This window comes from Adiantum capillus-veneris, chromosome 10 (genome assembly GCF_014529385.1).
Source record: "Adiantum capillus-veneris isolate H3 chromosome 10, ASM1452938v2, whole genome shotgun sequence".
Taxonomy (NCBI): Eukaryota; Viridiplantae; Streptophyta; class Polypodiopsida; order Polypodiales; family Pteridaceae; genus Adiantum; species Adiantum capillus-veneris.
The window spans coordinates 104374935-104399829 of record NC_140940.1 but is presented as its reverse complement, the minus strand read 5'-3'; the positions used below and the strand labels follow the sequence as shown (position 1 = coordinate 104399829).

Sequence of the window (24895 nt, the reverse complement as noted above, 5' to 3'; positions counted from 1 at the left end):
TGTGATCTAGCCCTCATTGTACATACTTTGTTTTTTGCATTGGGAGAGTCTCCCCATGTTTCTGATGTAGCCCTCTCTCGCAGAGGTGGTTTTGTAGCCTTTGGGCAACTTTATTAACTAATGGAAGGATCTTTTTCTTGCAAAAAAATAGATTCTTCTTACTTATCTAAGCAATGAAGTGTGTGTGTGTGTGTGTGTGCGTGCGTGTGACATCTATGTCGCAACATTTTCATACTACGTCTTAGCTTGAAAGAGATCTTTTAGAGCTATTCACCTTAAGAGGGGTGACAAGAAGAAGAAGCAGCATCAGAGTTTGATCATCACACAAACAATCAATAGACATGAGAAAGTGAGAGAGAAGGGGGGGGGGGGGGGGGGGGGGGGGGGGCGCACAATTGATAGACTTTTTTGGTTGCAATCTAATGCTTTGCATCAACTAGTTTTACGGGATTGCAGCCACATGCCCACACCCGAATGTCATAGGAGATTTTAAAATATTTGAAATACCTTGAAAATATAAAATTTTTAAAATATCCCTACCAATTTTGGATTAAAAAAATTTAAAAAAGATATATCTTAAGTTTCTGAAAGAACCAGTTTCACCATTAAACTCATAAATATTGGTGGCCAACCTAGTTTTGTCGTCTCTATCAACGGAGAACAAATGTTCTAAGTTGTAAACATATTGCTTTGAGATATGTCTAGGCAGGGGGTGATTTTTGTGAGAAACATTTCAGAGATTTTATGCGTTATAGTGTCTTTTTGAACAATTGTAAAACAAACAAATACTCAATATCCCAATAAAATGCCTGTGAAAGACACCCCTTAAATGGGGAGATTAACAAGGGGGTATTTCTAATTTCGTAGAGATTTTTCTAAGGAATTTCCACGGCAGCCCTAAAATTAGAAGATTGCAACACCCTTCTAAGGGGATTTTACCCTGCTAGGGAAAGGCTAGAAAAATGCTAAATGGCAAAAATATGGTAGAAATAGAAAGGACCAAGACTCCTGTTGTCTTCGACCAACTCTAGAGAATCTATTTAAATGTAGATAGGAAGATGATCAAAAATTGATTGTGCTTGGCATAGTACAAAAGTTCCTTCTCCCAAGGGAGGAACACCGCAGCACAACCCGCCCCCCGGCTCCCCCGCACTCCGCGGCACTATTTGACACACTATATTGAATGAAGTGCAAGCGGTGGGATCCACGACATTGAAGTGAAGCTCGTCTCTTGCAAAGCTCGAACGTCGTCCAATTTTTCCTCGTTTAATTTTTTTGCCCATGTTTACTTTTTTGGTCCATGTTTACACAAGCAGTCCCACACGAATGCGTGGTTAGGGCGTCGGGTTGCTAACCTTGAGGTCCCGGATTCAAGGCCCCGATTGGGGGGTCATGGGTCAACATGTTGGCTTTTTTTCCCAACCGTCTATCCTCCTCAAGATTCCCACAGCAAGCTTGTAGCCATCGATCCCACTGCCCTGGGGTCATTAAGATATCATGTGTTAAACACTATCGCGCCCCCCTCCTCACAAAAAAAAAAGAGTCTCATCATGGATTAGTTCATCCATGTCAACTTTTTATAATGCCACATGCCTTCAACCCATCAAGATGCAAGAATACGTTATTGCATCTTGAAAAAAGCTAAACCTTTATCATCTACTACTAGGGGGTACCAGCTGAAGTTTATTCTAAATGAATGAGAATTATGAGTAGATGCTTGGAGAGATTTAGAGGAGCAAATGGGGAAAGCGTGCGATGTGTGGAGGCTCTTCCCAATTTGGGAATCGGAAAGATTTTTCTCTCTCCCTCTCTCTGTCTCTCCCTCTCTCTCATTGCTTGTGGCCTTGCCTCAGACGCTCTTGAGCCATAGTGACGCCCCGTATGATTTTTGGCGACACAGGACATCTATGAGAAGCATATGCTTTCGTGTGTATGTCTGCGCGTGAACACAACTTCCAGAGCCTCATGTCATTGCAAATGAGAGCCTCTCTCTGCCCGTCTGCTCTTTACAAACAGCTCGCCTCATATCAGTGACAGTCATAGCCGTCTGCCCTGACAGGGTTCTTTGTGTACGTGCGTTTGTGTGTTGACAGCGCTCAGCGTTGCGGAAGCACATGCGAGGGAGGAGAGTGTCGACCGGAAGCATGCGCACACCAGCAAGGTGCAAGCATAGGCGATTGCATTTGGAAAGAGGTCTTCACTTCATGCGGAGGCCAGCAAGGTGCAAACATATGCGATTGCATAGGCTACTAGGATGTACAAGGTGCAAGCATAGGTGATTGCATTTGGAGAGAGGTCTTGACTTTGCATTGCAAGAGGAAGGCAGGCGCAGAGCAGCGCTGGGAGGCACGGGCTTGGCAGAGGTGGGGGACAAGCCAGAGGCAGAGCAGAAGGGAGGAGAGAGCAGGGTAGGGAAAAGGGCGAGGGGGTATCTAGGAAAGAAATGGATATTTTCTTTTAAGGTGACCCCATAGCCCCAACCCCCCCCCCCCCCCCCCCCCCCCCCCCTTTACTCCCGCCACATGCGACGGCCTGTGTGTGTGTGTGTGTGTGTGTGTGTGTGTGTGTGTGTGTGTTGTGATGTTGGAGCTACAGGGCACGGCCGTCAGATGAAGAAAATGTTGACAAGTGGCAAGAAGGGATGTCTAAATCCCTTCCCGCTTTATCAATAGTATAGAAGTATAGATAGATAAACATCACAAAGTGTTCTTTGCTATGGTTTTGCTTTATGTGATGGCATATTTTTCCCTCACATTATCAAAGATTTGAGTGAGTACATGCCCAGGCACTCTTCGGGAAAGATTTGAGTGAGTACATGCCCAGGCACTGTTCGGGAAAAGTGTGCCTCAGCTTAGCCTTGAGCCGGTTGCAAAATCAAAGTAGCCGGTTGAGGGGAGGACAAAAAGGAGAAAATTCCGCTTAAAATGCATGAAAAATAGTGCAATTTTGCAAAAATATTGGCTAGTGTTGTAAAATTTCCTGTTCAAATTTGTCTTGGAGGGATTTTTTTATGTTTGTGAAAATGATTTTTCTCGAACATTGTGCCCAGGACACATGAAACAAAAGTGATAGCATCGAGCATAATGCCCTTCTACTTTATTCTTGGAAATCACACTTGCATGTTAAAAAAATGAGAGAGAGAGAGAGAGAGAGAGACTCAGGAAGTGCCATGCTAAAGTGCAAGATTAAACATATCACATATCCAACAGTGTGTTTTCTTGCTTGTCCATGTCAGTGTTTTGGAACTGATACCTTGAAGATCTTCTGCCTTTCTAATAACCAATTTCTTAAGCCCTCCACAAACATCTCCGATGGTACAGAAGGAAGACATACATGAAAGAGAACCGTGACAGAGCCTTTGCAAGACATGTGCTTTGCAACAAAGCATTCCTCCTCACACAAGAGAAAATGAAAAAACTTCCCACTTGCATTCTAGTTTTGGATCATTGAAGAGCATTTTCTTTCATCATATTTGCTCACTCATATAAGGATACATAGGTGCCTCTTTGGAATCTATGCAAATTGAAGATTTATAAGCCACTATTGTTGCTCTAAAAAATAGTTCTAGTTCAGGAACAATAGGGTAAAACCCCCAACTTAAGGACAGTGAAGTTGGAGGCCTCTGATCAAAGTCGGGGTGGCCCGTTTCATGCCTTGAAGGGCGCAATTGATAGCACAGAGCTTCGACAATCTACATGAATGACGTTGCATGCTCCAATGGAGCATACAAGAAATGCGCGCAAGTTTTTAAAAATGCCGTGTAACAAAATGTCAAGGGTAAAGTAGGACATACCCCAAGGGTAAATAGGGATTGGTGGCCGATAGGGATTGATCTAGAATTCGACGAATGTTAAAGAGTTTCAAGTCAATCGAGCTACCCAACTACCCACGCTTGCTTGTCCTTTCACTGACCCAGATATTGTCTTTATAATCGGGCGTTGCCAGTCCTTGTCAAGGGGTATGTCCCGTTATTGGGGGGTTTACCCTACATCAAGATCGAGGCACATCATCATCAAATGCATAATAGCCCAAGATTAAAAGAAAAATACACAATATTTTTGCAAGAAATAGAAGAAATCTTGGCAAAGTTGTACTTAAGTAGCCTAAGGTCCATGTCAACAAATCACATTTGCATCAGGGAACGAATCCCGCAATAATTGCTTTCATTACGCACTTCTATCCATCATAATTATTCAATTGCTACTTGTGGGTGTAACGTTACCTTACACTTTTGCGCTCAATTTTTCACTTCCTATATGTTATAACTGCTTTGCGCACGCCAATTGCAAGCCTGCTTGCAAGCTTCCACGCCTTTGGTAGTTGTGGACGTCTTTGGTATCTCCCCATGTCCCATCGCAACCACTGCTCTCACAATTTACAAAGGAGGAGAAGTAACAATTCTCTGCCACTAGCAAACCTCTTCGGCACTATGTCCCACAACCATGGTCAAAGGGGAAAATATCACATCAAAACACAAGCACGACACGGATGAAGGAACACGTGCAAAGTTTTTTGGGGGAGACAAAGGACGACCTTGTAGTAAGAAAGAAGGATACTGATGTAATATTTGTCAGTAGCATGAAGGGCTATAAACACATAGGATCCTTTGTAGCTTAGGCCATCAACCTAAAATAGGATGATAAGCATTGTTCAAAAAAAAGAGTTCATAAAGATGGCCAAATTTGTCGATGGAAATCAATGGGTTGTGGCCTAGAAACCTGGCGGAACCACGCACAATCACATGATAGGAGTACTTAAGGGTCAGAGTGGGGACACATCTTTCAAATTTGGTTTGAAATTTTTCAAGGGGTAAATACCTTTGGATAGCCTAGTAACACCAAGGAGAGGTATGGGGCCTCAACCAAGATCCCCAAGAAACTCGCCAACATCCAATTAGAGCACCCAAATAAGAGGCACACAATGGAGTCTTCAAGCACCAACAAAATGGCAGATGTGGGGCAGGGTTCACACATCGTCACAGTCGGGGGTCAGGGGGTAGAAAATCCTAGCCATCCATCAAGGTGACTTTATGATCCAGAATGCCTGCATGTAGCCATTGGATTTTTTACAGCTCTCGACATCCAGAATCTAAGTGTAGCCATCCAATGATTGCATGCAAAATGAGCACTTGTAATGATTTTTGACACGCCTTGTAGCCACACATCTTTTGCTAAGTCACCATGAAAAATTTCATTACATTTGAACGAGTCATGTCTTGCCAAATCAATTGTCGTAATCATGTTCCGACTATGACGGCTAAGAGTGGTCTATCATAGACCAAATCATGTTCTTGGCCCCCTTCCCCCCAACTGTGACGGTCGAGAATGGTCTGTCAGAGAGCTTTCCCTAGGAATAAGGCTCCCTCTCGACTCCCCACTAGTTGCCATGTGGTCGACTACATTCCTGGGAATGCTCTTTTATAGACCATTCCCTATCCCATCAAGTCTACAATGTATGAGCTAGTTCTTGGATAGGCTGAAGTTGCATAAGACGAACGCATTGATTCAGACAAGGATCTCGATCAAAAGCAAGTCTAACTCGGGGCATCGAGAGGAAGTGGTGAAGAAAGAGTCAGAGGCTACAGCAATGTTGGAAATAGGGTTGCAAGGAAATGCACACAGCTTGAAGAAGATGAAGGAAGCTCAAGGCACACAACATAGAGTACTATTACTGAGTGTGCAATGCAAAGATAAGATAAGCTCAAGGCACACAACATAGAGTACTATTACTGAGTGTGCAATGCAAAGATAAGATAGCCCTAGAGTGATGGGCGTATATACAATGCACGAGGGAAAAACAAACCTCCTAGTAAGGGAAAAATTTCCCCGGTAGTCCTCAATGTGTTCACACACATCACTACCACATGTATATGGTAACAAATCCCCCCTCGGAGTGATGCAGTGAACGAGATCTGGCACATACAGTATAGGGAAATGACGAGCCCTGAGGACATGATCAGTCCACAAAGGGGAGGAAATGACGAGCCCTGAGGACATGCGGTGAACGAGATCTGGCACATACAGTATAGGGAAATGACAAGCCTTGAGGACATGATCAGTTCACAAAGGGGAGGAACCCCAAAGCTTTGCACAAAGCTTGAACTTCTCATGAGAAAATGCCTTTGTGAAAAGATATGCAAAGTTGTCATGTGTTGGCACATAAGCCAAGCTGATCTCTTCTACTAAGATTTTCTCACTAACATAGTTGTAATGCACCTCAATGTGCTTTGTGAGAGCATGAGAAACTAGGTTTCTCTCAATCCCAATGCGCTCTGACTATTAGTGTAGATGATGTTGGCAGTGTCTTGTCCAACACCCAAATCAACCATAAGGTGTCTGAGCCAATGCACTCAACCGTAGCTGTGAAGACTGCCTTGTACTCAGCTTCACAACTGGAAGTGGCCACAATAGGTTGCTTTTTGCTCAACCATAATATGCGTGAACTGTCGAGCATGCAACAAAAACCACTTGTTGACGCTTGTGTGTCAAAACAACTAGCTCAATCTGAGTTTAAAAAAAGTGTGTAAATTTAGCAGCAATGATCCCCCCTTGGGATAAAACAACCCAAGATGTAAAGTGTCACTCAAGTAGAGAAAGGTTCGCTTGATAGCCTGCTGTCAATGCTTAAACCTTGGGCTATGCATAAATCTGTTGACCCATGAGACTGCAAACTGAATATTTGGTCTTGTGGTGCAGACCTAAATAAGGCATCCAACAGCAGTTTGGTAAAGAGTGACATTGGCAAGATCACTAGCATCATGAGCCAAGCTGACCTCTTCTACTAAGATTCTCTCACTAACATAGTTGTAATGCACCTCAATGTGCTTTGTGAGAGCATGAAAAACTAGGTTTCTCTCAATCCCAATGCGCTCTGACTATTAGTGTAGATGATGTTGGCAGTGTCTTGTCCAACACCCAAATCAACCATAAGGTGTCTGAGCCAATGCACTCAACTGTAGCTGTAAACACTACCTTGTACTCAGCTTCACAACTGGAAGTGGCCACAATAGGTTGCTTTTTGCTCAACCATGATATGCGTGAATTGTCGAGCATGCAACAAAAACCACTTGTTGATGCTCGTGTGTCAAAACAACTAGCTCAATCTGAGTTTAAAAAAGCATGTAAATTTAGCAGCACAATGATCCCCCCTTGGGATAAAACAACCCAAGATGTAAAGTGTCACTCAAGTAGAGAAAGGTTCGCTTGATAGCCTGTTGTCAATGCTTAAACCCTGGGCTATGCATAAATCTGCTGACCCGTGAGACTGCAAACTGAATATCTGGTCTTGTGGTGCATACCTAAATAAGGCATCCAACAACAGTTTGGTAAAGAGTGACATTGGCAAGATCACTAGCATCATGAAGACCCAATTTCAAACTTGTTTCCATGGGGGTGGAAATAGGTTTGCAATCCTCAAGTACAAACTTACATATCAATGTCTCTATGTAACTTGTCTAACACAAGTCAATACCACCATTACAATGCTGAAATTATATGCCCAAGTAATGATGCGACATCCCCAAATCTTTCATCTTGAAAGCACAATTCAAATCAGCACTAAATTCAGCAATATGTGCCTCATTTGGACCAGTGATCAGTGCAACCCGTTCAAAGCTTTCTTACATTTGCACATTTTATCTTCTTGCCCTTTAATGACAAAACTGCGAGGCTAGATTACATACACTTCCTCAAATATATCACCATTCAAGAAAGCAGTAACACTATCTCATTGATGTACATCCGATCCAAAATGAGCTACCAATGCACATAGAAAACTCACAGTAGTCATACAAAAAGTGGGAGAAAAAGTCTCTTCATAATCTATGCCTTTCTATTCTACATAACCTTTTGTAGTAAGTCGAGCCTTATAGCGATCAATCTCACCATCCGGCTTATGTTTCAACTTTGTATCAATGGACTTTTTGCCAGGAGGAAAATCACATAAAATCCATGTTTCATTTTCTATAAGTGCATCATATTCTAATTACATGGCATCCATCCACGTTTTTAAATTTTGTGGTTCATCAAAAGACAGAGGTTCCTCTATATCACATAAGCTAGAAATAGCCAAAGTTACAATCCGATGCATAAGATGCTTGGTGAGAACCTGAACGAGTATGACTTGGCAAAGGTGCATCCAATTTACTATCACGCAAAGTATGCACTAGCCATTTTGGCATACCACTAGCCTGCTCATTCTCAGCCCTTTCCACATCAAGTAAATCATGTACATCTACATCAAAAATTGGCAAATCTATAACATTTTTAGAAACTCCCATAGGATATACATTCGTCTCATTGGAATTTACATTCAAAATTCTACCACTAAAAATGGACAACAAACTGCCACAAATGTCCCATGAGCTTACATTATTATCTCTATACATGACAACAAAGATTGAACAGAATCTTTCATAAACACAACATCCTGTGAAACCAAGATACTCTTTGCTTGCAGATGATACAACCTTTGCTTTCAATATTATAACCAACAAAAATGTGTTTGACAATCTTATCATCCAACTTTCTGCATTGCATTTGTGGCAACAAAGCATAAGCCAAACAATAAAAAACGCACAATGACCAATAGATGGCTTTTGATCATGACATGATTCATGAGGAATCATAGACTGCAAAGCTTTTGTAGGACACCTACTAAGTAAATAAGTAGCATACATAATGGCCTCAAGCCAAAACAAATGTGGCAAAGCTCCATACATTGTGCCATCTACGTAAGCGACGTGTTTTTCCTTAGCAATACCATTTTGCTGAGGTGTGTACGGCACTGTAGATTGGTTTTCTATCCCACGACTAGCCAAAAATGCATTAAATTCATGAGACATATACTCCCCCCCCCCCCCCCAAATACATTTAGAGACATTTTTAGCCATAGCCAAAAATTGCTTCAAGCACATAGACGCTTCGAACTTAACTTTAAGTGGATATACCCATGCATGCCTTGAGTAATCATCAATGAAAGTCACAAAGTAAAGGTAATTGCCCAAGGATGGATTTTTCATGGGACCACAAACATCACTATGCACAAGCTGCAACTTACATGTAGCCCTAACTGAACCATCCTTTGGGAACTTTGAACACTGCATCTTACCCAAAATATAGCCTTTACAAACATGCTTCACACATGTTTCAAGAGGCGGCAAAGAAGAAACCATATCAAATTTTGCAAACACATCAAACTGACAAAATTCAAATGTCTAAAACGTGCATGCCAAAGTTTAGCATCTAAAGCAGTCTTTGAATCCACAACTGCATTTGCAAAATTCTGCCCACACGTGTCATACAAAGTGAGCTTATACAGCCCACGGCATAAAATATCAGATGCAACAATTTCATCACTAAGATTGAGATCATGAATTGTACATCTGTCATCCATAAATTTGACAACATAACCAAGCCTAGCAAGTGCAGATATAGACAAAAGGTTTTTCTTGATCTCACATACATAAAGTACAACAACAAGTGTGAAAGAACTTTTATTCACAGCAATCATCACAATCTTTCCAACTTCCTTGACCAGATAAGAGGCATTGTTGACACAAGTGACTGAATTCCCATGAGGGACATCCTCGAGAGAGGTAAACAAGTCACGGTGAGAGGTAATGTTCTTTGTAGTACCATTTTCAAAGTAGCACACATGAGCATCTACAGCAACTGACATACATGCATCATGGACAAAAGGGTCAAAAGTGCACTCTACATTAAATGTCCATTCTCCATCTACATCAACATCACAACCTTCTTTCACAAAAGGGTCTACAATAGTTGCACTTGTAGTGGAAAAAGCCTCTTTCTTCTTAGCCTCTTTTGCTGGGACATTGCTTGATCAAGTGATCGTTAGCTTTACAATAATGACAACGCATCTTCTTTTTGCCTTTTCACCAGAATTTCCAAACAAAGTGCTGCCAGCACAAGCATTAGGAGCATGTGCCTTTCCACTCGTAGAAGAACCATGAGAAGTGGCTATATTGTTGTTACCACTTTTTATTTGAACACTAATAAAGGCCTATTAAATTGCACGCTATTTTCTTGAAAATGACTCTTGCAATAGCAATGTTCATAATGCATCAAATTTGACAACTTCAAGATTTCCTTGGGTCATAAGTCTCCAAGTACTAACAAAAGTCTGGTAAGAATTTGTCAAAGCATCAAGAACCGTCTGCACAAGGAAACTATCAGAAATGACTTCACCTGCAGAAATAAGTTGCTCATTAGTATCCTTGATACCAGCAAGGAAAGTGCTCATTTCATCTTCCTCATGCATAATCTTTGACTCTAACTCTTTACACGGCAATGCCATTTTAGCCTCATTGCAACTTGCATAAAGACCAGTCATGATATCTCAAGACTGTTTTGCAAATTTAGTTGAACAAATGTAAGGGGTAATAGTGTGCTTCAAAGATATTGCAATCAATGCGTTAGCCTGCGCATCTCTTACATACCAACAATGAGCCTACTTAGGCAAAGGCAAGGTAGCTCTAGCAGCAGCAATTTTGCCACCAGAATCTACAACATCCTCAAGATCACATGTATCCACAGAACTAGGACGTACATCAATGTCCTATACAAGATTCCAAACTCCCTTTGACACAAAAACATGTTGTATCATGTAATCCCACATTGGGTGATTATCCCCATCCCATCTATCCTCAGCAACAAACATCTTGAACATGTCTGTGTTGTTGTCATCCATGGCAAATGTATGCACCTAATGTAAACACTGCCCGAAAAGAGGAGAAACGGAGCAAGACTAACACATGCTATATAGCACAACCCAAAGAAGACTGTAAGACACCTGTTATGAAGAAAACGACATTGATAAAAAGTTTGTACAAAAGGAAGAATTTGTAGTACTACGTGTAGTGGAAACAGAGGCCAAAATGAGCCCGAATGGAAATTTTGAGTAGAGCAAGCTCTACGAGCTTACTTGAAGTATTGGTCGATCTGTTGACGCTCATTGAAATCAGAGAAAGTGAGCAGGCATGCACTGGCGATAATGCCGACTAAGCCCGAGAGGACGCAACCTGCTTTGATATCAATTGTTAAAAATAGGGTTGCAAAAAAATGCACACAGCTTGGAGAAGACAATGGAAGCTCAAGGCACACATTAGAAAGAGAATGAGGTCTAGGAGGGCCTCTTTATTTGAAAATTTAAGGAAGTCAAACCTTTTATATTAAGAAAGTAATCAAAGGACAGCTTTTGAATTCAAACAGTTTTAAAATTTCCTTCCAAAATGGAATTTATAATCTAGCGGGTAAAACCACATCATGAAGCATGTTTATGGAAAGAGCTCGGCGCGTAGATTATAGATCTATGATCTCCGCTCAAATCCAAGAGCATATGTGGGAGTTATGGAAGGCCAAAAATCATAAAACTATCCACCTCCCTTTTTTGGGGGAAAAAGTGCATCCTTTGACCACTCTTACACATCTCTTATACACCCACCATTCTTGCACACATGTCGTATACCTATTTGTCAACATGTTAATCACCTCCATAAGCTCATGGCAAATAAAGAGGCCATCCTACCACCCATCCTCTTCCTAATGCAAAAAAGAGTAGTGCTACTTAGTATGCAATGGATAGATAAGATAGCATTGGGGTGATGGGTGTATATACATGCACAGGGGAAGAAACCTCCTAGTGAGGGAAACAATGCCCCGGGGCTCCTAAGTGTGTGTTCACACATCACTACCACATGTATATGGTAACAAACAGGCAGTACTCAATATGTGCTAAGTGACCCAGCTTAGGTGCTACCCTTGGCATGAAGATGGATGGGACATATTCCTTGCCCCTCCTACAAGCGCCTTCATCTCCTATGTTTTCCTTCTTGCCCCGAGAAGGAAAATCTTTGTGCATTCCCTCTTTTTCCCAATCTATAACATACTTATTATGTAACGAATGGGACTCCCGCTGCCTTTGGTGACGGTGCTACATGCGGTAGCATGAACAAATATGTTATATACAGTGCCTATATCTACACTATTTTCAGAGACATGACCTACTTCCTCTAGCTTTCTCTTAGGATTGCTTATATGACATTAAGCAATTTCATCTTTTTCTTCTCTCTTTCAACCTATAGTCCATACTCATTTTAGCCCTTGATGACAACACAATGTTGAAAGAGGACGCTCGGATACCCGGGTTGGGTGAGTTTGGGTGGTGATGCATGTACACGTAGGTAGCGTGCAGAAGAGAGAGAATGAGAAAATGCTTGTTGCAGGAGAAGAGGCTCGTTGCATTGAAAATGGTCCGGAGAAGATCGGGAGTGACCTTTTGGCATTTATTCCCAACAACCTCCCACTTGAAGGCCTAGACTATTGCCTTTAAGCTATGTAACTCCCATCATCTGTAGGAAATCCTCATGTTGTACCTTAGACAGAGTTTTGGTAAGAGCATCTGTAGGGTTCTCATGCGTGCTGAATTTGATCAATGTAACCAAACCATCATCAAGTATCTGGCTGTGATAAAATTGTAGTGCACATCAATGTGTTTGGTACACGCATGAAACATGGATTTTTAGCCAAAAAAATTGCACTCTAGCTATCACATCTGAGCACAAGCATGTCATCATGCAATACAAGCTCACTGACCAAGCACGCTAACAATATGGCTTCTTTGAAAGCCTCAATGACTGAAATATATGTTCTATCTCAATAGTAGAGAGTGCAATCATCCTTTGAAGTCTATAGCACCATGAAATAGCTCCACCTCCCACGGTATAAATATACCCATTAGTTGACTTACGGGTATCAACATCACCTTCCATGTCAAAATCACAATCTCCCTGCAATTTTAATGGACCCTTTCCATAACACATCCATTTTCTTTTGGTCCCTTTCAAGTACCTCATTATGGACTTTACAACATCCCAATGTGCTCTACCAAGATTATACATAAACCTACTCATTACTCCCGGCCCACTGAATAAGCAATGTCAAATCTAGTGGTAGCCATAGCATACATGGGAGAGCCGCAAACTGAAGCATAAGGTACTTCCCCCATAGCATTGGTTGCACCATCAGTTTTTGGACAGGGCGATCACTTGTACTATTTTTACATGTGACTGCAATGGCATGCTCAAAGGCTTAGCATCAGCCATATTAAACATGCGTCAGGTCAAGTACTCTTTCAATGTACTTTTCTTAAGACAAATACAACAGTTTTTGTTGCCTATCTCTCGTTATGCGCATGCCCAAAATATGTTCAGCTGAATCCAAATTTTTCATTGCAAAAGTTGAATTCAACTAATGTTTGAGAGTGTCAAGAGTGCTCTTGTTCTTCCTGACTAATAGCATGTCATCCACATACAATACAAGAATCACTTGGTTGTTGTCCTCATCTCTTTTGATGTATAAATAGTGCTATGCATGGCTGCGTAATTTAAACCCATGTTTCAGCATGAAAGTGTCAAACTTTCTGTACCATTGCCCTGAACCTTGTTTCAGCCCATACACACTTCTTTTGAGCATGCATACAAGGCCTTCCATGCGAAGTATGACAAAACCTTCCGGGTGCATCATGTACATGCCTTCTTTACAAGATCACCATATAAGAATGTAATGGAGTTTATATTTTACTATTTATTGCAACTGACAAGTAGAAAAAGAATTAGCAACTAATGGACTATGTGCAAGAATATGGCATTTTATATTTATTTTATTATTCAAGTTCTCTTTATGAGCTTTGGCCGTTTATGACGACCTACCAGTTTGTACTCACTGACCATTTAAGAAATCTATAAGTAAATGCGTGTAGGAGGGAAATACTCACTTTTGCATGGGGGGAGATTGAACCCAATGCTTATTTCTTTCTTCTCTCCTCTCCTCTCTTCTCTCTCATCGTGTCTGTGTAGCACTCCTGTAACATTTAATGGCCTAGCCTAACTTGTGTGTAGCGCAAAATAGCATGCACATAGTGAGCATTTCATTAGAATAGATTCCTAATGAGAATAACAAGAGTGCTTGGGTGGAGAGAGCAATAAAAAGTATAACACCTAGTTAGATATCATGAAAAATACTTCAAAAGAGAGAGAAATTAAGCTATTGACAACAATTGAGAACCGGATTTTCATGGAGCCGGTCCCCCCTCCAAAAGGCTTTGTATTATTGTTTCTCCCATCAAGGGAAACATTTTACAATACAATTCTTTTTGTTCCTTCAATACTATCTAGTGCAATGAAGATGGAAACTTCAAGAACTAAGCAACTGACTTATTAAACACAACATCAATTCCCTCACGATCTCAGACCCAAGACCTCACACACCTTCGAAGATGGTGAGAGCTAGCGGGGTATGAGAGTAGATTGAGAGGAAGAAGGAGTAGTCTTACGAGAAATATGTGCATCTCCTCACATAATCACTCATATTAGCTGCATAGCTTAGATTAGTAATTAGCATGGTAGAGGAGATCATCATGCATTGAAGCTTGGCTCTTGGTTGGATTTGCATCACAAATCCAAGAGTTGGTGGTGTAGGCCTCCCTTCTCACAAGCTTGGAGTAGGTGATAAGCTTTCCATTAAAGCTTGAGAAGGAGAGAGAGAATCTTCTTGCTTCACATATGAGTTTTTGTGTGAGTGTGTGTCGATAATGCCTTGAGAAAATCAGCCCCCTCTCTCTCTTGGTCGACCCCTCTTGCTATTTGCTCATGCTGCAACCCTATTGGCCCTTTCCAGGCTTAGCCAATGAGTATTAAGAAGCATAAGTGATAGCCTTCTGACATGTGTCCCCCTTTCCCCTTTTGTGAGAGCTTTAGGTAATTAATAATTGCAACTAAACTCTCATTGGACCCCTTTGCCTTTTGGCCAATAGGAATCAGGCAAGCCATTGGGCTGCTGAATGCTCATTGGACCCCTTGGGAGACTGTCCAATAGTCTTCTAGAGAGCTTAATTCTTATTGGAATTTGGTTCTTTTATTCAGTGTTTTTAAATTAATTAAACTAGATTTACTCTAGTCTAATTCTCATTGGTCCACCTCCATGGTCATCCAATAGGATTTGAGTACACCTTGTGGGCATCTGGGCTAGGGAGCTGACATGTGTCCCTCATTCCCTTTGTGTAAAGGGAGCTTGTGTGTGTGTGTGTGTGTGTGTGTGTGTGTGTGTGTGTGTGTTTCTCTCTCATCCCCTACTTGCAAGGCTCGCCCCCTCCTATGTAGGGATTATGAAGACTTTTTGAGCACACACAAAGCATCCAATTTTCCTGGGCCTTTGACCTTTAGACTCCACCTTTGAATTTTGGAACATTAGCATTTTGGAAGTCTTAATGGACTGAACCTTAGGGTATTTTAATCCCATTGTTGCACCTTGCTCTTTTGCAGATGGCCTCTCCTTTGGATCCCCATTTTCCCTCGTTTGGATCCCTATTGTGGCCGGTCTGCCAGCTTAACCAATATTCTAGCTTTTTCTCCCCTGGCACTTCCCCATATTAAATGATCAGTTTAATATGAGAAAATCATTTAGGAGAAATAGATATTAGTTATTATGACATCACCTCTCTCTTGAAATCATAGTCGTCCTCGACTATGGGGTAGAGAAGATAAAGCATATTCATTAGTCATTTTTCTAGAGGGTAGAGGATCCCTATGTTACCCTACGACATTGTTCTAGAATGGATGGCTAGTCCATTTAGCGCTTGAGAGCCTAAGCTACCGCAAGCATGTTTGCACATTAGTCCTATCAATCTTCCATAGTAGAGTGACAAGTTCTACTTGGTGTTCGAAAGACGTCGTCTCCGCAAACATGATCTAAGAATGCATACAACTTCATTTTTGTGCACAATAAAGAAAAAGAGAGTCTTATAAGACAAAAACTTTGTTCATTTTTAACAGTTGTATATTTGCTTACTCTTGGGAAGCATTGTAAGCATTGACAAGGTTTAGGTTATCCTTTAATTGTATGCCTTGTATCCATCTAGCATCTTCAAAAGGATAATTCTTAAACTTAATAAGATATGATCGGATAGTCTTACCGCCTCTTAGTACCTTGTCTTCATGTCGGAGGATGGACTCGGGCTGCAGCACCTCTTCTTGGTCTTCAATCTCCGGTGGGTCTTCAATAGTTGGTTCTTGAGGTGGCTCTCCTTTGTAAGGCTTTAGTAGGCTCACATGGAAAGCATTGTGTATGAGCCAATGGCTGGGCAACTTGAGTTGATAGGCCATCTCATTGATTGGCCTAAGAATCTGGAAGGGACCATAGTAGCTTAGCATAGTACTTTTGGTGTCCGGTAGGATTCTTGCTTGTCGTGTGCCTTAATTGAGCCTTGGGAAATTTGAGTAAGACCAATCATTTTCTTTAAAGGCTTGGGCTCTTCTGTGATTGTCAGCAACAATCTTTTGCGTTTGCTGTGAGATAGAGATAGCATCCTTAATCTTTTGAAAAGATTATTGTAGGTCTCAGCTATACTCATGTGCAGCAAAGATCTTCCGATGTACCTTAAGTAGCATGGGACTTTTTTATCTTCCCTCAATTACCTCAAAAGGTGCATTTCTTGTGGAAGTATCTACAGTGTTATTGTAGGCATACTCCACTAAGGGTAAGTACTTCTCCCATTGAGATTTTTGATCTACTTCCGTTACATAGGGTTTTAGTAGATCAAGAATTTGTTAGCTATTTCACTTTGGCCATCCGTTTGTGGGTGATAGGACAAAGAGAAATTTAGCCTTGTCCCTAAATTCTCAAAGAGACGCTTTCAAGAATTAATGGTCATTCTAGGATATCTATCCGATACTATGGACATTTGCAAGCCATGGTACTTGAAGATTTGTGAAATGAAGAGGGTTGCCATTTGATGGGCTTTGATAGTCTTTTTGATAGGTATAAAATGAGCTTGTTTACTGAACATGTCTACTATCATCCATATTCCAGTATTCCCATGGATAGACTTAGGCAATCCAAAGATAAAATCCATGGATATGCTCTCCCATGGTGAATTAGGGATTGGCAAGGGTTGAAGCAATCCAGGTTGCTTCCCTCTATCAAACTTCGTCTTTTGGCATACCACACATTTCGAAACATACTATTGTATGTTTGCTTTCATGGTAGGCCAATAGAAATATGTTTCAATCCCCTTTAGGGTAGACTGAATCCCTCTATGCACCCCATAAGGAGGAGCATGAGATTCATACATTACTTTCTCATGTAGTGAGTTAGTAATTAATGCATAGTCTATTTCCATAGAGACGATAACCGTCTTGTAAAGTAAATGGTTCTCTTTCTTCCCTAGTGCAAGGGCTGAAATCACATCTCTAAAATCAGGATCAATAGCATACTCATCTATCATAGAAGATAGATCATTGTGAGTTGCTATGGAAACCGCATTCACTCTCGGCAGTCTTGAGAGTGCATCGGCTACTTTATTATGCTTGCCAACAAAGTGAGCAATATGAAAATGAAATTGCGAAAGGAAATTTTTCCTCCTCATTTGTTTGTCGGAGATCTTGGTCTGCGTCATGAAGTACTTAAGACTTTGGTGGTCTGTTTTGCAGAATGAAAGGCATCCCCAATAAATAGTGCTTCCATGAGTCTAAGGCATGTAGAACTGCGAGGAGTTCCTTTTCATATATGCCTAGAGCTTGCTCAACAGGGTCAAGCCTTTGACTTTCATAGGCTATGGCATGCCCTTCTTGGAGCAAAATAGCTCCAAGGCAATCACCACAAGCGTCACATTGGACCTCAAATGGCTTTGAGAGATTCGATAGTGTAAGCACAGGTTGAGAGATAAGCTTTTCAAAAGCATTGTTCTTCTTGGCAGACCATGTATATCTAAAGTTTTTCTTTGTTAGGTCATGTAATGGTCTTGCAATTTGTGAGAACTTTTCTATGAAGCGTCTATAGTATGCACACATACCTATAAAGCTTCTTAGTTCATGAAGATTCCTTGGTTAAGGCATCCTTTTATTACCTAAAATTTTGATGGATCCATTTGGATGCCGTCTTGAGAGATAATGTGACCTAAATACTGAATTTCTTGTAAGAAAAACTCACTTTTCTTTTGATTAACATAAAGTTTATTCTCTCTTAGAACTTGAAATATTACCTGGAGGTGTTGCTTGTGTTCGTCTAATGAATTAGAGTAGATGATGATATCATCAAAGAACACTCCAATAAAGGTTCGGTGAGGCCTGAATAGCTTCTCCATCAAGCGGTTGAATGTGGCTAATACATTGGTCAAGCCAAAAGGCATGACTATATATTCGTAAAGACCAAACGTAGTGCGAAATGCGGTCTTTACAATGTCTTGATCAACTATCCTTATGTGATGATAGCCACTTTTTTGGTCAATCCTACTGAAGTAGGTGGGCCCTTGTAGATTATCAAATAGGTCTTCTACCCGTGGAACAGGAAACATATTCTTGATACTGATCCTATTTAGTGCTCTATAATCGACACACATTCAATATGCGCCATCTTTCTTTTGCACTAGTAATACGGGTTAGCAAAATGGAGATGAGCTAGGCCCAACCATGCCCTTCTCAACTAACTCATGCACGTGCCGCATAATCTCCTCTTGTTGAGCTTGAGAAACTCTATAAGGAGGTTTGTTAGGTGGTGAACTTCATGGAAGAAGTTCAATTGCATGGTCATCACTCCCTCGTTTAGGAGGTAGCTCACAAGGGATGTCGTCAATAAAGCCATCTTGAAACCCCCTGAGGAAATTGGATAACTCTAATTTCTTGTGAATGTGTATATTTTCTTTTGCTAAAACATTAGGTTCATTTTGAGAATCTTTAACAAAAATCATGTACACGAAAATAGAGCTCTTTATTGACTTATTGAAAGCTTGCGTAAGTACAATGGGTATGGTGTTACCCATTTGCTTAGCATCTATGTACATTTCTTTTTCCATGAACCTAAAGTAGATTCTTCTTTCAAGGAATTTACCATTGGCAGCCATGCGATCAAACCATGGTGCCCCTAAGATTACATCCTTGTGCTTGAGAGGAGAGATAAAGAAGTCCTCTTTGTCCACATAGCTTTGGACATGCAGCCTCAATTTCCCGATTAAGGGAGTGACTGAAGCTTCTTGCCCCTTGAAAGCACCGTCTGCCATCTCTTAGGTTTGTATGCCTAGCTTGGTGGCCAACTCTATAGATATAAATTTATGAGTAGAACCGGGGTCAAAGAGAATAAAAGCATCATGTAAAAGCTTGGTATTCAATCTTGGACTACGTTCTCGATTTTTTTTCAAATAATCAGGATTATGGAAATCAATACGGAAAAAGATAAGCATGCACATGTACTTAATTTCCCAAGTTTTTTAGAATTTCTATATTGGTGATTGTTATTATACGGCACCTGTCGAATGCATATGGATAGTTTTTTTTAAATATAAAAAGAAATTTTCATGGTCAAGAAAAGAATTTTTCATGAGAGTTTAATCCCCTTTTCGATAGCTAATGCATAACACTTTGCTAGATGTCGACCTTGATAGCTTTGTCAAACCTCTGTAATGATCTTATTATGTATCGACTAATGACATACGCCATGAAGGATAGGAGATGTGCCTTACATATTGAACTCGTAGAATATGTATATATAATAAGGGAAGAGATATTGGGCGAGATAGCTGAAATAGAAGAAGAAGTGACTGAGAAATTTTGATTTTGTAGAAGAACTCCAACGAGGACATTCATAGAAATCATCTTCTTAAGATAAATATCAAGAGGCTAGGAGGAGGAGAGAAAAGGGCCAAAAATATGACACAAAAAGAATGAGGGAGCAAATTCTTAGAGAACCTTAAGAGACAAGGCGTTTGCAATCATTAATGGATATCGGAACCCTTTGAGCAGCAACCAAATTATGGCAGTAGATGATTTTGAGGGCCAATAGAAGGCATGCGCACCGGTGCCACCCGGTTGTTGCCGTCGGTCGTGGACAACACCCTCAACAACACAGACCCCGCCATACTAGTCAACGACAGTGCCTACCAGTACTCACTCAGCACCGCCAAGATTCACCAGTTTTTCTTTCAGACAAAAACCCTACCGTCTTTTCGCCTACCCTTTTCTGTCATGCAAGGTGTCGGCCAACCACAAGCTTACTTTTTCTTTTTAGCACGACACACTGGCCATAAAATAAATCACTCTCCCCCTCCCTCATCAACAAGTATCATGCAAATGCCGGCTACCCACTGCCCACCCATGCAGTCTGCAGAGGCTCTCTCGCTAGCTCACTCTCACTCTCCCTCAACCAGCACACTGCAAGTTGCAAACCACTATCCCACTGCATGGTTCACTGCCGCCATGCAACTCCAATTGTTTTTTGTTAAGGCTAGCAAAACACACGCATTGAAAAAAATCAACCACAGGTGAATCTATCTCTTTCCGCTCTCTTTCTCTCTCACTACAGTCGTCAACCAACTCCATGCACTGGTCTTATTGCTCTCTCTCTCTCTCTCTCTCTCTCTCTCTCTCTCTCTCTCTCTCTCTCTCTCCTCCCCCCCCAACTAGATGCTATCAAATAACTCTCTCCCTTTCTCACTCTCACTCCATCGTCCACCATACAGTTTACTCGCCGCAAAAACATGAATCACTCTCATGTAGAGGTGCACCCACCATGCAGCCCACCTCGCTTCGGGAGACCTACAGTTAACCTTTCCCCTTCATCTCACTCTAGACCTGCAAGTCTTGCACGTGTTGAGGCCTTAGCATGGCCACCAAAAATAGCGTCAAACCCTAGTCCCATCCACACCTAATCAGGGTGCATGTACCCCTCAGCCTTCAATCAATACCAACCTCAAACCCCTGTTCATGACGTCGTGCCTTGCAGAGAGGAATCTCTCTCTCTCTCTCTCTCTCTCTCTCTCTCTCTCTCTCTCTCTCTCTCTCTCTCTCTGTCTCTGTGGACAACTGCTTACAATGGCGGGCATTGATGAAGCTCTCCAATGATCTCTATAATACTTTCTCGGACAGCGTCGACGCCATCCATCTCAGACATTGATGTTCATTTTACCATTTATTTTGTTTTGTACCCACACGTTGGATTAGATCCATAAGGATTGTATGAGTTTGATCCCATAGGCTTTTTGCAGACGGTTAATATAACATTTCATTTCGTTTCGCTATCTCTCTTCCCCCTTTCATTGGGACTCCTTACAACAACGGAACATCGAGGAAGCTCTTCGGCGACCTTTGCGATACTTTCTCAGACAAATGCCAGATGCTGAGCATCCGCCGGAATTGACGAGGATGATGATGATTTTAGTCTGACATTCTTAGACTTTTCCTTTTAGTCTTTCACCTTACTTCACTTTTTTTTAAAACCTAGGCATTGGATTAGATCATTAAGGATTGTGTTAGTCTTGTCTCATAGGTCATTTTGGCCTTTTGAAGACGTTTAAAATAACAATACATTTCATTTCTCCCCCTTGTAATTCCAATTTTTCCTTCGTTGACTATGGTTGCGTCTAGTTCTCCTGCTCAGCTATGTATGGTTCTAAACCGATAAAATTTTCAGTCTGGTATAAGTGTTACACCATATTTCTGTTCCTTCTCTTCTTGGAACCCCTCCTGCCTACCCAACAATTAACTACATCATGCATTCCTAACAAATTTTCTATTTTAATGCTCCTGCAGCTCAACAATGTGCTGCCAGGTAACAAAGGATACGCTAGGTTTGATCTTACATCATTAATAAACTCCTCCATCTCCATGCACATTAGTGCATCCCTTGAACAACTAATGGCTACATAGTTTATTCAAGTTGAATTGTCACACTTAAGAAGCATGGAAGACGTGCCCAAACTACACTGTCTCCAAATATTGTAATTTAATTGCATCTTCCTCTTATACTCCTCAACCTCATAACCATCAATCAAGCTTTAATTGATCTAAAAGTTCTTTATTAAGTGCTAGATTTTTGGAATACACTTTGGAAGATTCTAATTTGTATAGATCCTCATAACGACTACGAGATACCTCGTGCAAATTGCCCAAAAACTAGTGTGTAACGTTGGTGTTGTAATCTTGATATTCTTTTTTAGCTTAGTCTTAGACTAGGTAAAATTCTACAATTCGGAGTCAGTGAAACTTGTTAATATGGACCCATCTATGGTGTGCATACATCTAGCCATCTCTACCTTGCATCTCAATTCTGATCATCCACTTATCCTTCCTCAATTTCACAGATGAGCCATGTTTTTTTTTCAGTTATCAGTACATGTATATTGGCACTTTATCAACAATTTTAAGTTACAATTTTGTTAGTCATTGGGATATATTCCTCTAAATGTTGTATTCAGTGTTTTGCAAAGATTTGTTGCTGCCATATATCTAAATTGTTGCATATATTTTTATTTTATTTATTTTTTCTTTGTAAGTAGATAGTACGGTTGATTATTGTGAAATCTCTCCTCACACTACAATATTACAATTTTGTGTGCTTATTTTGTGGAACTCTGAAACTCTCACCTGACACATGGGCAACGTATTCTAACAAGGCATCAGAACTTCTCTCTTTAGTTACCTAGAAGGTTGCAGGGATGATGTTTGCACATACTCTACTTATGAGGCAGTACATTTCACTCGTCCAAATCGGTCTCCTCACCCTACTAGATCTTCGCACCCAATGATCTACATTATTTGGCACCAGTTCTAGATCAAGAGGGATGACATCATCATCATTTATGGACTTATGTACATCATTTTCAGCCCTATTTTCAACATGTTCTCTTGGCTGCAAATCATCTTCAAGTGTATACAATGGTTGTCCAACATTTTCTAGCTCAATAACCACTGGTTCATTGAGAGTTTCGACCCCAATGGTGATACTCTCTAGTTGTGGTGAGGCTACTAATGGTAATAACCACTGGTTCATTGAGAGTTTCGACCCTAATGGTGATACTCTCTGGTTGTGGTGAGGCAACTATGCCACCACGTTGGATGCTTCGCTGACGGCCTTCAAATTGTTCAATGAGAGGTTTCTAATGAAGCCATTCCATGGTGGCTGCATCTAAAAGTGGCCACGTCAAGATATACCCCTTCTATTTTAATATAGATATAAATAGAAATAGATGTGCTTCCCTACTCATTCCATTTCCTTAAAAGATAGCCTGTCAATTTAACCTCCTCAAACCCACCTAAGCCCACCTTCTTGGAAGCTTCCCTTAGTATCTTGCTAAATTCCCATTGAAAATATGAGCCTCAGAATCGTTGTCACATAATTATTTTGCTATCTTCATAGTGATCAGCACACCATCAATCAATTAAAATTGGTTGAAAAGGGACGAATTTACCCACCTTCCAACCCCTAGGAATGGTGTACCCGTTGTACTGGATGTCCTTGAGGGTTTCCTTAACGCCACCTAGTGCAGGGGCCCGCAAGCGCATGGTCTCTTGCAGGACGGCCCATGTGTAGCGCATGTTTGTGATGTCCGCCCAACTCATGCGCTCGCCTGCACTCTTCTGGGAAGCGATGCCTTCATGCTCTGGCCAGCCAAGACAAATAGTAGGGCGTTGATGTGGGACACGTGCAAGGAAGACAGACAGAACGTGCCAGAAAATAACAGGAGAGAGATAGAACGTGCCAGAAAATAACCTTGGACAAGGCGGTAACGGCAGCTGGGGTTCTCTTCAATGAACTTGAGGGCGAACGTGAGAGTAGTGGCTGCCGTGTCGTAGCCTGCCACGATAAGAGTCAGGGTGACGTCACGCAGCTCCTCCAGGCTGAGCGCGCACCCATTCTCATCGCGCGCCAGAATGAGCTGAGACAGCAGCTCCTCCGAAACCTCACCGTCGACAGCTGCTGCGCTGTTCTGTCTCTGCCGGATGGCGGAGTCAATCTGCCGCCGCAGCTGGTCTCTGGCTCTTATAGCCTTTCTGAACCTGCTCCCTGGCAGGTTGATTGGCAGGCCGGCCAGTCCTTCTGCCAACGACCGGAACTGCCTCTCCATTTCGCTCAGCGCCGGCTCCTCCTCTATCCCCAACAGCAAGCTGAACGCCACGTGGAACGCATAATTCCTCACACTCTTCACTACGCTTATGCGCTCTCCATCCTTCCACCAGGCCTCCACGTGCTTCTGCGTCATTGTGCCCGCCCTTCCCACCACCCTCTGCAGGGCCCCCGGCCCCAGACACCCGCTCAGAATCTGCCGCTGCCTCTTATGCTGCGCGCCGTGCACGGCCGGTGGCGCGTTCCAGCCCAGCAGTTCTAACGTGAACGACGGCCACGAGTTGCGCAGCTCCTGCCTGTTCTCGCCGTTCACCAGAAAGCGGTTGGCGTCTGCTCCCTGCACGACAACTGCAGGATGAAGAAAGAGGCTGGTCTTGAATATGGGCGACCGGAATTTGAGCGTCCGCTCCCTCATAAACTTGGTCGGCCCGCCCTGACGGAGGGAGGAGAGGAATTGCAGTGTTTCGCCGAGCCAGAGCAAGCCCATGGAGCCGGGGGGCAGCTGTGCATGCTGCATGCCTTGAATGTTCAAAGACGTGCGCCGAGTGAGCGATGCTGCGACGGTCATCAGTATGAAGAAAGTAACAACACAACCAATAGCCGCGGCCGCATTGAAGAGGTCGACTCGAGCGTATACAAGAGCTACGAGTGTGCCCACACTAGCCACATCCATAGCTCACCTAGCTCTTCTCTAAGCCGCAGCAGAATCCTCAGAAGAGCAACCTCACGCCCTCGCCCCTCCCCTTCCAAATCAGAGCCTCTTTTCATCCTTTCCGACTTCATTGAACGTCCCCGTCTGGGCCCTTCAAATTTCCGCATTTTTTGAAGGGTGGTTGAGGTCTCATTAAAGGGGAAAACTGCACGGCAAAAAGTAGGAAACCTTCACTTATGGCACATCTAATGTGACTTTTTCTTTGAGAAAAAGCATTGAATTATAAAAAGAGGGAGAAAAATACAAAAGTCTTTTAAGGGAGGTATGGGGTCAT

General features: G+C 41.9%; 1 protein-coding gene across 4 annotated transcripts in view; it reads right to left on the bottom strand.

The window, feature by feature from the left end:
* Window positions 1–24660, bottom strand: part of LOC147449393 (taxadiene 5-alpha-hydroxylase 1-like) — a 118376-nt gene extending 93716 nt beyond the window's left edge. The window contains exons 1-3 of one of the 4 annotated variants that reach the window (XM_086521834.1): window positions 23556–24659; window positions 23258–23445; window positions 3641–3985 (exon numbers count right to left, since the gene is read on the bottom strand). In XM_086521834.1, the coding sequence (XP_086377960.1) occupies window positions 3926–3985; window positions 23258–23445; window positions 23556–24582 (1275 nt within the window). In that variant the 5' untranslated portion in view covers window positions 24583–24659 and the 3' untranslated portion in view covers window positions 3641–3925. Of the gene's footprint in view, window positions 1–3640; window positions 3986–9707; window positions 10209–23257; window positions 23446–23555 lie in introns of those variants that run through there. The other 3 variants (XM_086521835.1, XR_015189431.1, XM_086521833.1) reach the window with 3 other exon arrangements.
* Between the last annotated feature and the right edge of the window lie 235 nt (window positions 24661–24895).